Below are 14,372 nucleotides of genomic sequence, written 5' to 3' on the forward strand. Positions count from 1 at the left end.
TCTACATTTGTGTTGTAGTCACAGCAACCCCTGGTTCCTGTCTCTGAATCACTCTGTTCATTTAACAAGCAAGGTTTCTAAGTACACATCAATTTGTGAGTCTTCTAAAGGTCCTAAGGTTCAGTTCTACAAAGCTGATTTGGCAGCGCACACTCATCAAATGGAGCAATGGAAAGCTTTATAGCTGGCCAGCAGGCAATTAGTATAATTACACATAGTCAATCAAGTCACAGGTTAAACAGGTTGTGTTCTCAGGAATTAAACAAATGCACTTCAGTCTGAGAGTGAGTTTTATTATTGACCTTTACAGGTCAGGCACTAATGTAATTCTTTAACCTCAGGACATGAAAATGACTCCAGTTCGACCCCAAGGAGATAAAAATTAGTCACACTGTTCGAGTTTAAAGTTCCAGTTTTCTTTAATTGGCTTTACAAACTGTGAAAAATAGGGACGCGTATTGAAATGTGTCCAAACAGACCAAAGGCCAGAGGGAGAAGGCGTTAGCTACATGCTAATGAACAGGGTAGAGCATTAGCTACATGATAATTAAAGGGGTCTCCTCCACACAGCAGTTACTTCTCTGGTCCACACAGCTCCAGCAGGATCTTACGGTAATCCCCCGATGTGTCGCCCTGAGGAACGCCAGAAGAAAAATGTTTTACAGCAGAAGAAACTCTGGCTGATACATTCAAAGAAATCACAGAGGACCTCATTTGTTGGAGCCTGGAAAATTCAGATTTTATCAAAAGGCATTTTTCGTCAATGCTGCTAATGAACTAGCTCGTTTCTGTTAACCGCACGAACCCAAAAAGCCCAGTCGCAGGTTTAAATCTGACATCAGAGGAGTCACATCACCTGTGCATCTCTGTTGGTGCAGTAAAAGCCACCGAACGTGATGCAAATTAATGAAATGAAAATGTGAAATATTCTGAAATATAAACAAATGAACTCCGTGTGTAAAGGCCTTCATACTGCTCAAAGTTTCACCAGATAGCCGGTCTAAAATCAAAGCTTCTGTAGATTACCTAAAGGAAAGTCGCACAATAAAAAGTGACCTTTTCAGTGCTTTATTTTTAATCATGTACCCTTTATTACTAAATACTAAGGCTGAACAATTTTGTCGATTTTTCTGACGAATTTTGTGATAATAATTGTGTAAATTTTTATTTTTTTTCTATAAGCTGAGGCCCAGGTCTATTATTTTGGCCCCAAGACCCCAAATCCATTCCTTCTGTCTGTCTTGAGGCATGAACTCTGCACAGCTTCAGACAACCGGTTAGGTCTGTTTGTGATGTCACAGCTTTTGATTGGCCTAATTTATCTGCAAGTGGTTCACAGGCTTCATGTTGTTAGGTTTAATTTTCCCTCTTAAAACAGAAGACAATGTCTTAATAGAATTAAAACTAGGACGAATTTGAAAACTGCACTCTTTTAAACTACAACTTCAATATAAAAATGAAAAAAAAAACTCACCTTTATAAAGGAGTACAGAGTTTTCCCATACGTCTTCAGGAACTCATTTTTGATGTCCTCCATGTCGATCTCCGAGCGAGAGACCATCACTCTGATCAGGATGCTGTCTGTAGTACCCAAACCCTGCAGCACAGCACAGTCAGTACAACACAAACAACCATCTAGGTTTTCTAGTTTTTAAATCTGTGATTCCTATGTTCTCTATTTCATTTATTCTATATAAATTGAGATTCTTTTCAGAATCGACTTTCAGTAGATAAACAGGCTGTAGTGATGCAATTACCTTCATAGATTTGTGAAGTCTCTCTGCAAAGAAGCCCGGCTTGCTTTTGATGCATCTCACTGCAGAACAAACAGAGATGAGACATGAAATCAACTGATACATGTTTAGTGTCCAGATTTAGCTCAGTTTTCTAAGAAATGGGTTGAATTGAGTCAGAGATGTCTTTACCAGATTTATTGAAGTATTCAATAATTCAAGAGATCGTCAAAAATGATATTTTTGCACAGCAAATTATTCTTTAGGCACAGTGTGACCTGTAATTTACAACTGTAACTGTCATTTTGCCACAGAGAGAGAGAGAGACCCTGGATCAACGAGTTCACAGGTAAACACACTCAATTCTAAAATGATCAACTCTTGAGTATACGCTTATTACAGTACACCAATAGATATGTGTATATATAAGCTAATCACAGTAAATATATAGATATGTGTATATAGTATACAAACCTATTTCCAAAAAAGTTGGGATGCTGTGTAGAATGTAAATAAAAATAGAATGTATTGATATGCAAATCAAGAAAACCATTTTTAAAGGAAAATACTACAAAGAAAACATCAAATGTTGAAACTGAGAAATTGTATTGTTTTTTGAAAAATAATACCCATTTTGAATTTGATGCCAACAATACGTTCCAAAAAAGTTGGGACAAGGACATGTTTACCACTGTGCTTCATCACCTTTTTTAAACAGCACTCTGTAAGCCTTTGGGAACTCAGGACCATTTCCTGTAGGTTTGAAAGTGAAATGTTTTCCCATTCTTGTTTGATATAGGATTTCAGCTGCTCAACAGTTTTCCTTTGTCGTATTTTTCATTTTTATAATGTACGTTTTCAGTGGTGAAAGGTCTGGATTGCAGGCAGGCCAGTTTAGCTCCTGGACTCTTTTAATACGGAGCGAAACTGTTGTAATACATGCAGAATGGGGGTTGGCATTGACTTGGTGAAATAAGGAAGGCCTTCCCTGAAAAAGATGTTTTTAACGCAGTGCTGCCTGAGGGCCAAAAGAGCATGGCCAGAAAATACTGGTTTTCAGCCTAGTCCCTGGCATACAGGGATTTCTCAAGATTCTCTGAATCTTTTAATGACATAATGTACTGTAGATGATGAAAAGCAAAAGTTCTTTGCTTTTTTACTTTGAGAAATGTTATTCTTGAATAGTTGCAATATTTGCCTGAAAAACATAATCTGGATGGCTGCATATGCTGTAAAAACATGCATATATCATTCAGCATTAATGGTGCCTTCACAGATATGCAAGTGACTCATGCCATGCACACTAAGGCACCACAATACCATCATGAATACTGGCTTTTGAACTGTGCACTGATAACAAGCTGAGTGGTCTTTAGCCTTGAGGAAACAGTGCCCATTATTTCCAAAAAGTATTTCAAATTTTGATTCATCAGTCAGCAGGACACTTTTCAACTTGCAGTGCTGCCAGAGGGCCCAAAGATCTTGGCCAGCAAATACTGTTTTTTGTCCTTGTCCCTTGCATACAGAGATTTATGCAGATTCTCTGAATCTTTTAATATTATCATGTACTGTAGATGATGAAAAACAAAAGTTCTTTGCTATTTTACATTGAGAAACATTATTCTTGAACTATATTATTATACTATTTACTATTTACGATTCCCCGGCCGGGTGACCAGGGTCCTCTCTGTGTGGAGTTTGCGCGTCTGCGTGGGTTTCCTCCGGGTTCTCCGGTTTCCTCCCACAGTCCAAAGACATGCAGTCAGGCCAATTGGACATGCTAAATTGCCCCTAGGTGTGAGTGAGTGTCTGTGTGTCTGCCCTGCGATGGACTGGCGACCTGTCCAGGGTGTATCCTGCCTTCCGCCCGAAGACTGCTGGGATAGGCTCCAGCATCCCCCCGCGACCCTGACGGAGAAGCGCTTTAGAAAATGGATGGATGGATATTTACTATTTAATCGTGCAGACTTTCACAGAGTGGTGAACCCCTCCTCATCTTTATGTCTGAAACACTTTTTATACCCAATCATGTTACTGACCTGTTGCCAGTCAATCACCAGGTGTTTTTTAGTATTAGATGACTTCACCAGCCTTTTGTTGCCTCCATCCCAACTTTTTTGGAATGTGTTGTTGGAATCAAATTCAAAATGGGCATAAAATAAAACAAAAAAAAAAACAATAACATTTCTCAGTTTTAACATTTGATATGTTGTCTTTGTACTATTGTCAATGCAAAAACATGTATATATCATATGTGTGTGTGTGTGTGTGTGTGTGTGTGTATATATATATATATATATATATATATATATATATATATATATATATATCTGCACTGCATTTTGCTTCCCATCCTTTTTGAAATGGGGTTGTAACCTAATCACAGCAAACCAATAGATATGTGTATACAGTATAATTTAATCAGAGTAAATCAATAGATGTGTATACAGTATAATTTAATCAGAGTAAACCAATAGATGTGTATACAGTATAATTTAATCAGAGTAAACCAATAGATATGTGTATATAAGCTAAAAAAGATGGTTCTTCAAGGGTTCTTTAGTAAAGAAAATGGTTCTAAACAGATCACTAAAGAACCCTTGAAGAACCACCTTTGTTAAGAGTGTATGAAACTTTCAAAATTTTTACAACGGCGAAACAGCTACTGTGTGACAAGAACGTGAGGTTCCGATTAGCCTTTCCAAGGCTCCGTTTCGTGTGGAAAGGAAGGAACAGAAAGTTTGACGTCGCAACAGAGGCTGTCAAGTTCATTGAGCAGCAAGTTACTGATAAAGAATAAACTAAGAAACATCCACCAGCCTAAGGAGACTGAGAGAGTTGTTTATTTTACAGACATGGGTTTAACGAAAAGAGACTCTTCAGCTGGTTGCAGGAGAGATTTTTCTGTTCGTGTTTTCTCCTCTGTTGTGGAGGGAAGATTTTTGTTGACCTGTTTGGTCATGTTAGTTCATCTTAAAATTACAGGAATCCTAATAATGCTCAGTGGCACAAAAGTCACAACCTATGTTTTTGGATTAGGAAGGTCAGACGACATGGGGCAATTTCTATGCCAATATTTTATTTCAATTTTATTTTCTTATTATGTGAATGGCGAGAAGTGCTTATGTTAAGGTAGTTTCCTGGAATATTAACGGTTGTGGGTCCTGTGAAAAGAAAACATTTACTTTTATATCTTAAGCAGATATAGCATTATATAATGCTAGCATTATATACATTATATAATGCTAATTATATAATGCTAATTACGCTGATATAGCATTCATTCAAGAAACACATCTACAGGATGATGAAGCTAAAAACTTAAAATAGACTGGGTTGGACATGTTTACTTTAGTTCTTTTTCCAGCAAGCATAATGGAGTTCTATTTTGGTCCATAAGAGGTTGAACTTTTCTATGTTGAAGGAGTATAAGGATAGAAATGGTAGAGTTATTTGTATAGAAGCCAATATAAATGGGGGGGGGGGTAATGTTATGTAATATCTATGCTCCAAACAAGGAGGATCCATCTTTCTTTCATGGTCTTAATAGTATGTTGGGAAATGCCCAAGGACAAGTAATTTTGGCAGGAGACTTCAATCAGGTTGGGATATTAGATAAAAGTAAATACTCAGGCATCACATCACCAAAGGATAGAGCTGCTATTCACATGTTGATGGAGGACAATGGCCTGACTGATGTTTGGCGATTGGTCAATCCTAGAAACCGGGAATACACATTCTACTCCCATTGTAATAAATCCTACTCAAGAATTGATTTTATTTGATCTCTCAGAGTCTAACCAGTGCCATCACTGATAGCACTCTCAATGCTATTTCCCTGTCAGACCACGCACCTGTTGAGTTCTGTGTAAATATACATTCAGACAGGCTTAGACGAGGCAGATGGAGAATGAACACATCTCGGCTACAGGATAAGGTAATTTCTAAAGAACTTGCAGAGGACTTATCCTCATTTTTTAAAATTAATTTGGGTAGCACAGACAGCGTAGCGATGGTTTAGGAGGCATCTAAAGCATACATTAGGGGTAAAATGATTGCACAGACTTCAAAAAGGAAAAAGAGCACAGTATTAACAAACTGGAAGCAGAAATAGGGGCGGCACGGTGGCGTGGTGGGTAGCGCTGTCGCCTCACAGCGAGGAGGGCCTGGGTTCGATTCCCCGTCCGGGCGGCCAGGGTCCTCTCTGTGTGGAGTTTGCATGTTCTCCCTGTGTCTGCGTGGGTTTCCTCCGGGTTCTCCGGTTTCCTCCCACAGTCCAAAAACATGCTGTCAGGCCAATTGGACATGCTAAATTGCCCCTAGGTGTGAGTGTGTGAGTGACTGTCTGTGTCTGTCTGTCTGCCCTGCGATGGACTGGCGACCTGTCCAGGGTGTATCCTGCCTTTCGCCCGAAGACTGCTGGGATAGGCTCCAGCATCCCCCCGCGACCCTGACGGAGAAGCGGCTTAGAAAATGGATGGATGGATGGATGGAAGCAGAAATAAATAGCATGGAAAAAGATTTGGCCAGACATTACTCTGAAAGCTTATTTAAAAACATTTGTAAATGTAAGTTTCAAATTCATGACATTTTCAATAAAACAGCAGAATATGCTATGTTCAGACTTTAAACACGATTTTATGAGTCAGGAGAAAAGACTGGCAGACTTTTGGCCAGACAGTAAAAAGAACAAAGCTCTGCCCACATGACTCCAGCAATAAGCAGCAGGTTCTCTTATAACATCTTCTAAAGGTATTAATGATGTATTTAAAGAATTCTATGAGAACCTGTATAGATCATCTGGTGCTTTAAATGAGGTATCAGTCCGAGATTTTTTCTCAAACATAAATCTTCCAAATTTATCTTCTGATCAGGCGGCTCTTCTTGATGCACCAATAACCAAAGAAGAGGTTAAAACTGCCATCTTAGCCATGAATACAGGGAAATCACCAGGAATGGATGGGTTTCCTGTGGAGTACTAAAAGGAATATATTGATATAATTACTCCAATACTGACAAATGTGTTTCAGGAGGCCTTTTAAAGAGGCTCACTTCCACCATCTTTTAATGAAGCACTCATCTCTCTGATACCTAAGAAAGGAAAAGATCATACAGATCCGGCTAATTTTAGACCAATCAGCCTCATCAGTGTAGATAGGAAGATATTGGCTAAGGTACTGGCCCTAAGATTGGAAACAGTCTTACCACACATTATACATATAGACCAAGTAGGCTTTATAGAGGATAGGTCTTCTACTGATAATTTGAGAAGACTCATGCACTTAATGTGGTTAAATGCCTCTAGCGCAGTGCCAGTGGCTGCTGTCTCACTTGATGCTGAGAAGACCTTTGATAGGGTTGAGTGGGGTTTCTTACACTCGGCTCTGGTGAGGTTTGGTTTTAGTTCTGGTTTTGCAAAATGGATAAAAATAATATACAGCAACCCTAAAGCGGACTGCTGGGATAGGCTCCAGCACCCCCCCTGACGGAGAAGCGGCTTAGAAAATGGATGGATGGATGGATGGATGGATGGATGGATGGAACCCTAAAGCGTCAGTTTTGACAAACAGACTTACTTCGCCTCTTTTGGATCTTTCTAGAGGAACGCGACAGGTATGCTTGACCCTTGTCGCCTCTCTTGTTTACAATTGCGCTGGAACCCCTAGCGGTGGCCATAAGAGCAAATCCGGCCATCAGAGGAGTGGATGGTGGTGGGAGTGAACATAAGCTAATGCTTTATGCTGATGATATTCTTTTCCTGACTAGTGATCCCCAAAATTCTTTACCTGCACTAATGGACACTATTGATACATACTATAGGTTGTCTGGCTACCAAATTAATTGGACCAAATCAGAGGCAATGCCTATATCTAGGCACTGTCACCCAAAAATAATAAAAAAGTATAATTTTAGATGGATTCCTAAAGGCATGATTTATCTGGGCATTAAATTTACCTCAGAGCTAGGTGAAATGGCAACACTGAACTTTGAGCATCTCTTTCAAACATTAAAACAAACTTGGGTAAATGGGGAAAGTTAAACCTGAGTCTTTGGGGGAAGATAAATGTTATTAAAATGGTAATAACACTACAATTTGACTATATATCTATGATGTTGCCACTTAGTAACATTTTTAACCCTTGTATTATGTTGAGAAAAAAATACATATATTATGTTGTGGGTCATTTTGACCCGTATTATGTAAAACCACTCAAAACAGTCAAAAATGAAGTTAAACCAATAGGAACTTTATTTTAGATCATACAAACATTTAGAATAGATGAGAAGAGATATACAATTCCATTTGTCGGAAAGGACAGCGTCCTCTGAATGGAACAAGGCGCTCATCGACAGTAACATGGGGGCCAGGATTATACAATAAAGGCAGGATTTTGACCCATTTATCCCAAACATCTCTGATCGCTGCAAGTTTGTCTCTCTCGCGTCGACCAGCTCTGGTGTCACGGTTGTCAAATCGGATCACACGAGAGATCATGTGAAATGTCTTCAAAGACATTGTTGCTCGGAAGATTGGCCTTCCATTCTCTTCATTCCATAGACTAGCAGTTGCTTCACCCTTTGACCTGTATACTCCAGCTAATACGAGAATTCCAATGTAAGCATGCAAGTCAGTTAGATCCAGTGACTTCCATTTTTCTTGAAAGACATGCCTCCCCTCCAAGTTGGTCATGTCAAGGATTATCTTCTCTATGGCTGGGGATATGAAGAGCTGAAATGCTGATTCAATATCATCAACTCTTGTGACAGCAAATCTTGTTGGACCAGGAGTCATTTTGATGACATTAGAAGATAACAATCTGCCTCGGCTTTGGTGTGGTGATGTTGACCATTTTATTTTACCATCTTTAGATGTCCATATCCCCTCTGTGGATGAAGATTGTGGCGTTTCTTGGTTTTCATCTGTTGAAGGGACACTAGTAGACTCGTCCTCTGAATCCTCATCATCATGGGAAAACTGACAATCTGGATCATCAATAGCATTGTCCTCTGGCTCTGAGGAATCCTCCATCTCTGAAATCTCTTCCTCTACATCAGCTGTAAATTCAGCTGTAAATCTTCTGGAGCTCATTTTTGGTGTATTTCTCAAAGAAAGGGCATGGAATGAGTGACAAGGGCAGGGGAGAGAAAGTCCCTTTTCCATACACACCTGGTTCTGAATGGCTATTCAGAGGCAATCAAAATAAAGTACATAAAAAGACATGTACTTGTAAGATGTTTATTTTGGATTTGTACAGCTAATTTGTGTCTGGGTCAAAATGACCCGCAACATCATCTTTGTATACAAACTCTGTGCAGACACACCACGACACATCAAAGTGTCCAGATTTTACACAGTAGTTCATGACCCTAGATGAGGAAAAGTCATACAATTTCATGGACAAAAAGTAAGGATAAGCTGCACTTTGGTCAACACAAAAATTGAAATGGGTCAAATTGACCCGAAACATAATACAAGGGTTAAACAATATGAAAGTGTAATCAGAGAATTTCTATGGGCAGGGAGGAAGCCCAGGTTTAAATGGAGTAAAATGTGTGCGTCCACAGAGAACGGAGGGCTTGGTCTCCCAGATGTTAGGCTATATATTTTGTCATTTGAGATGGCTAAGATAATTAACCACTGGAGGGGAACGGTGCCTAGTTTAGTGTGGGCTAATACAGAGAAAAACCTGGCAGCACCATTCCATCTAATGAATGTGCTATCCCAATGTTTAAAAAGTAAAGGGAAAGACGTAAAGCCAGTCACTAAGCATTCTCAAGAGGTCTAGACAAAGGTCCATAAATTGCATAAGATTTCACACTAAAAACAACCTTATGCTTCACTCTGGCTCAACCCAGAGGTGAAGATTGGGAAGCAGAAAGTGTTTTGGAAAAGATGGTTGGACAAGTGTATACACACTGTAAATGAGCTCTATAAAGAAGGGACATTCATGTCATTCAGACTTCAATCAGGATGGGATATTAGATAAAAGTAAATACTCAGGCATCACATCACCAAAGGATAGAGCTGCTATTCACATGTTGATGGAGGACAATGGCCTGACTGATGTTTGGCGATTGGTCAATCCTAGAAACCGGGAATACACATTCTACTCCCACTGTAATAAATCCTACTCAAGAATTGATTTTATTTGATCTCTCAGAGTCTAACCAGTGCCATCACTGATAGCACTCTCAATGCTATTTCCCTGTCAGACCACGCACCTGTTGAGTTCTGTGTAAATATACATTCAGACAGGCTTAGACGAGGCAGATGGAGAATGAACACATCTCGGCTACAGGATAAGATAATTTCTAAAGAACTTGCAGAGGACTTATCCTCATTTTTTAAAATTAATTTGGGTAGCACAGACAGCGTAGCGATGGTTTAGGAGGCATCTAAAGCATACATTAGGGGTAAAATGATTGCACAGACTTCAAAAAGGAAAAAAGAGCACAGTATTAACAAACTGGAAGCAGAAATAAATAGCATGGAAAAAGATTTGGCCAGACATTACTCTGAAAGCTTATTTAAAAACATTTGTAAATGTAAGTTTCAAATTCATGACATTTTCAATAAAACAGCAGAATATGCTATGTTCAGACTTTAAACACGATTTTATGAGTCAGGAGAAAAGACTGGCAGACTTTTGGCCAGACAGTAAAAAGAACAAAGCTCTGCCCACATGACTCCAGCAATAAGCAGCAGGTTCTCTTATAACATCTTCTAAAGGTATTAATGATGTATTTAAAGAATTCTATGAGAACCTGTATAGATCATCTGGTGCTTTAAATGAGGTATCAGTCCGAGATTTTTTCTCAAACATAAATCTTCCAAATTTATCTTCTGATCAGGCGGCTCTTCTTGATGCACCAATAACCAAAGAAGAGGTTAAAACTGCCATCTTAGCCATGAATACAGGGAAATCACCAGGAATGGATGGGTTTCCTGTGGAGTACTAAAAGGAATATATTGATATAATTACTCCAATACTGACAAATGTGTTTCAGGAGGCCTTTTAAAGAGGCTCACTTCCACCATCTTTTAATGAAGCACTCATCTCTCTGATACCTAAGAAAGGAAAAGATCATACAGATCCGGCTAATTTTAGACCAATCAGCCTCATCAGTGTAGATAGGAAGATATTGGCTAAGGTACTGGCCCTAAGATTGGAAACAGTCTTAACACACATTATACATATAGACCAAGTAGGCTTTATAGAGGATAGGTCTTCTACTGATAATTTGAGAAGACTCATGCACTTAATGTGGTTAAATGCCTCTAGCGCAGTGCCAGTGGCTGCTGTCTCACTTGATGCTGAGAAGACCTTTGATAGGGTTGAGTGGGGTTTCTTACACTCGGCTCTGGTGAGGTTTGGTTTTAGTTCTGGTTTTGCAAAATGGATAAAAATAATATACAGCAACCCTAAAGCGGACTGCTGGGATAGGCTCCAGCACCCCCCCTGACGGAGAAGCGGCTTAGAAAATGGATGGATGGATGGATGGATGGATGGATGGATGGAACCCTAAAGCGTCAGTTTTGACAAACAGACTTACTTCGCCTCTTTTGGATCTTTCTAGAGGAACGCGACAGGTATGCTTGACCCTTGTCGCCTCTCTTGTTTACAATTGCGCTGGAACCCCTAGCGGTGGCCATAAGAGCAAATCCGGCCATCAGAGGAGTGGATGGTGGTGGGAGTGAACATAAGCTAATGCTTTATGCTGATGATATTCTTTTCCTGACTAGTGATCCCCAAAATTCTTTACCTGCACTAATGGACACTATTGATACATACTATAGGTTGTCTGGCTACCAAATTAATTGGACCAAATCAGAGGCAATGCCTATATCTAGGCACTGTCACCCAAAAATAATAAAAAAGTATAATTTTAGATGGATTCCTAAAGGCATGATTTATCTGGGCATTAAATTTACCTCAGAGCTAGGTGAAATGGCAACACTGAACTTTGAGCATCTCTTTCAAACATTAAAACAAACTTGGGTAAATGGGGAAAGTTAAACCTGAGTCTTTGGGGGAAGATAAATGTTATTAAAATGGTAATAACACTACAATTTGACTATATATCTATGATGTTGCCACTTAGTAACATTTTTAACCCTTGTATTATGTTGAGAAAAAAATACATATATTATGTTGTGGGTCATTTTGACCCGTATTATGTAAAACCACTCAAAACAGTCAAAAATGAAGTTAAACCAATAGGAACTTTATTTTAGATCATACAAACATTTAGAATAGATGAGAAGAGATATACAATTCCATTTGTCGGAAAGGACAGCGTCCTCTGAATGGAACAAGGCGCTCATCGACAGTAACATGGGGGCCAGGATTATACAATAAAGGCAGGATTTTGACCCATTTATCCCAAACATCTCTGATCGCTGCAAGTTTGTCTCTCTCGCGTCGACCAGCTCTGGTGTCACGGTTGTCAAATCGGATCACACGAGAGATCATGTGAAATGTCTTCAAAGACATTGTTGCTCGGAAGATTGGCCTTCCATTCTCTTCATTCCATAGACTAGCAGTTGCTTCACCCTTTGACCTGTATACTCCAGCTAATACGAGAATTCCAATGTAAGCATGCAAGTCAGTTGGATCCAGTGACTTCCATTTTTCTTGAAAGACATGCCTCCCCTCCAAGTTGGTCATGTCAAGGATTATCTTCTCTATGGCTGGGGATATGAAGAGCTGAAATGCTGATTCAATATCATCAACTCTTGTGACAGCAAATCTTGTTGGACCAGGAGTCATTTTGATGACATTAGAAGATAACAATCTGCCTCGGCTTTGGTGTGGTGATGTTGACCATTTTATTTTACCATCTTTAGATGTCCATATCCCCTCTGTGGATGAAGATTGTGGCGTTTCTTGGTTTTCATCTGTTGAAGGGACACTAGTAGACTCGTCCTCTGAATCCTCATCATCATGGGAAAACTGACAATCTGGATCATCAATAGCATTGTCCTCTGGCTCTGAGGAATCCTCCATCTCTGAAATCTCTTCCTCTACATCAGCTGTAAATTCAGCTGTAAATCTTCTGGAGCTCATTTTTGGTGTATTTCTCAAAGAAAGGGCATGGAAAGAGTGACAAGGGCAGGGGAGAGAAAGTCCCTTTTCCATACACACCTGGTTCTGAATGGCTATTCAGAGGCAATCAAAATAAAGTACATAAAAAGACATGTACTTGTAAGATGTTTATTTTGGATTTGTACAGCTAATTTGTGTCTGGGTCAAAATGACCCGCAACATCATCTTTGTATACAAACTCTGTGCAGACACACCACGACACATCAAAGTGTCCAGATTTTACACAGTAGTTCATGACCCTAGATGAGGAAAAGTCATACAATTTCATGGACAAAAAGTAAGGATAAGCTGCACTTTGGTCAACACAAAAATTGAAATGGGTCAAATTGACCCGAAACATAATACAAGGGTTAAACAATATGAAAGTGTAATCAGAGAATTTCTATGGGCAGGGAGGAAGCCCAGGTTTAAATGGAGTAAAATGTGTGCGTCCACAGAGAACGGAGGGCTTGGTCTCCCAGATGTTAGGCTATATATTTTGTCATTTGAGATGGCTAAGATAATTAACCACTGGAGGGGAACGGTGCCTAGTTTAGTGTGGGCTAATACAGAGAAAAACCTGGCAGCACCATTCCATCTAATGAATGTGCTATCCCAATGTTTAAAAAGTAAAGGGAAAGACGTAAAGCCAGTCACTAAGCATTCTCAAGAGGTCTAGACAAAGGTCCATAAATTGCATAAGATTTCACACTAAAAACAACCTTATGCTTCACTCTGGCTCAACCCAGAGGTGAAGATTGGGAAGCAGAAAGTGTTTTGGAAAAGATGGTTGGACAAGTGTATACACACTGTAAATGAGCTCTATAAAGAAGGGACATTCATGTCATTCAGACTTCAATCAGGATGGGATATTAGATAAAAGTAAATACTCAGGCATCACATCACCAAAGGATAGAGCTGCTATTCACATGTTGATGGAGGACAATGGCCTGACTGATGTTTGGCGATTGGTCAATCCTAGAAACCGGGAATACACATTCTACTCCCACTGTAATAAATCCTACTCAAGAATTGATTTTATTTGATCTCTCAGAGTCTAACCAGTGCCATCACTGATAGCACTCTCAATGCTATTTCCCTGTCAGACCACGCACCTGTTGAGTTCTGTGTAAATATACATTCAGACAGGCTTAGACGAGGCAGATGGAGAATGAACACATCTCGGCTACAGGATAAGATAATTTCTAAAGAACTTGCAGAGGACTTATCCTCATTTTTTAAAATTAATTTGGGTAGCACAGACAGCGTAGCGATGGTTTAGGAGGCATCTAAAGCATACATTAGGGGTAAAATGATTGCACAGACTTCAAAAAGGAAAAAAGAGCACAGTATTAACAAACTGGAAGCAGAAATAAATAGCATGGAAAAAGATTTGGCCAGACATTACTCTGAAAGCTTATTTAAAAACATTTGTAAATGTAAGTTTCAAATTCATGACATTTTCAATAAAACAGCAGAATATGCTATGTTCAGACTTTAAACACGATTTTATGAGTCAGGAGAAAAGACTGGCAGACTTTTGGCCAGACAG

The 14,372-nt window shown here is 39.4% G+C and overlaps 1 protein-coding gene across 1 annotated transcript in view; it reads right to left on the reverse strand.

The window, feature by feature from the left end:
• Positions 1 to 394: 394 nt before the first annotated feature.
• The window catches only part of anxa4 (annexin A4), a 34,087-nt gene continuing 20,109 nt past the window's right edge, over positions 395 to 14,372 (reverse strand). Inside the window, exons 11-13 of the mRNA XM_017718882.2 lie at positions 1,758 to 1,816; positions 1,475 to 1,597; positions 395 to 633 (exon numbers count right to left, since the gene is read on the reverse strand). Of these exons, the coding sequence (XP_017574371.1) occupies positions 574 to 633; positions 1,475 to 1,597; positions 1,758 to 1,816 (242 nt within the window). The 3' untranslated portion in view covers positions 395 to 573. The remainder of the gene's footprint in view (positions 634 to 1,474; positions 1,598 to 1,757; positions 1,817 to 14,372) is intronic.

Source organism: Pygocentrus nattereri, chromosome 18, assembly GCF_015220715.1.
Source record: "Pygocentrus nattereri isolate fPygNat1 chromosome 18, fPygNat1.pri, whole genome shotgun sequence".
NCBI lineage: Eukaryota > Metazoa > Chordata > Actinopteri > Characiformes > Serrasalmidae > Pygocentrus > Pygocentrus nattereri.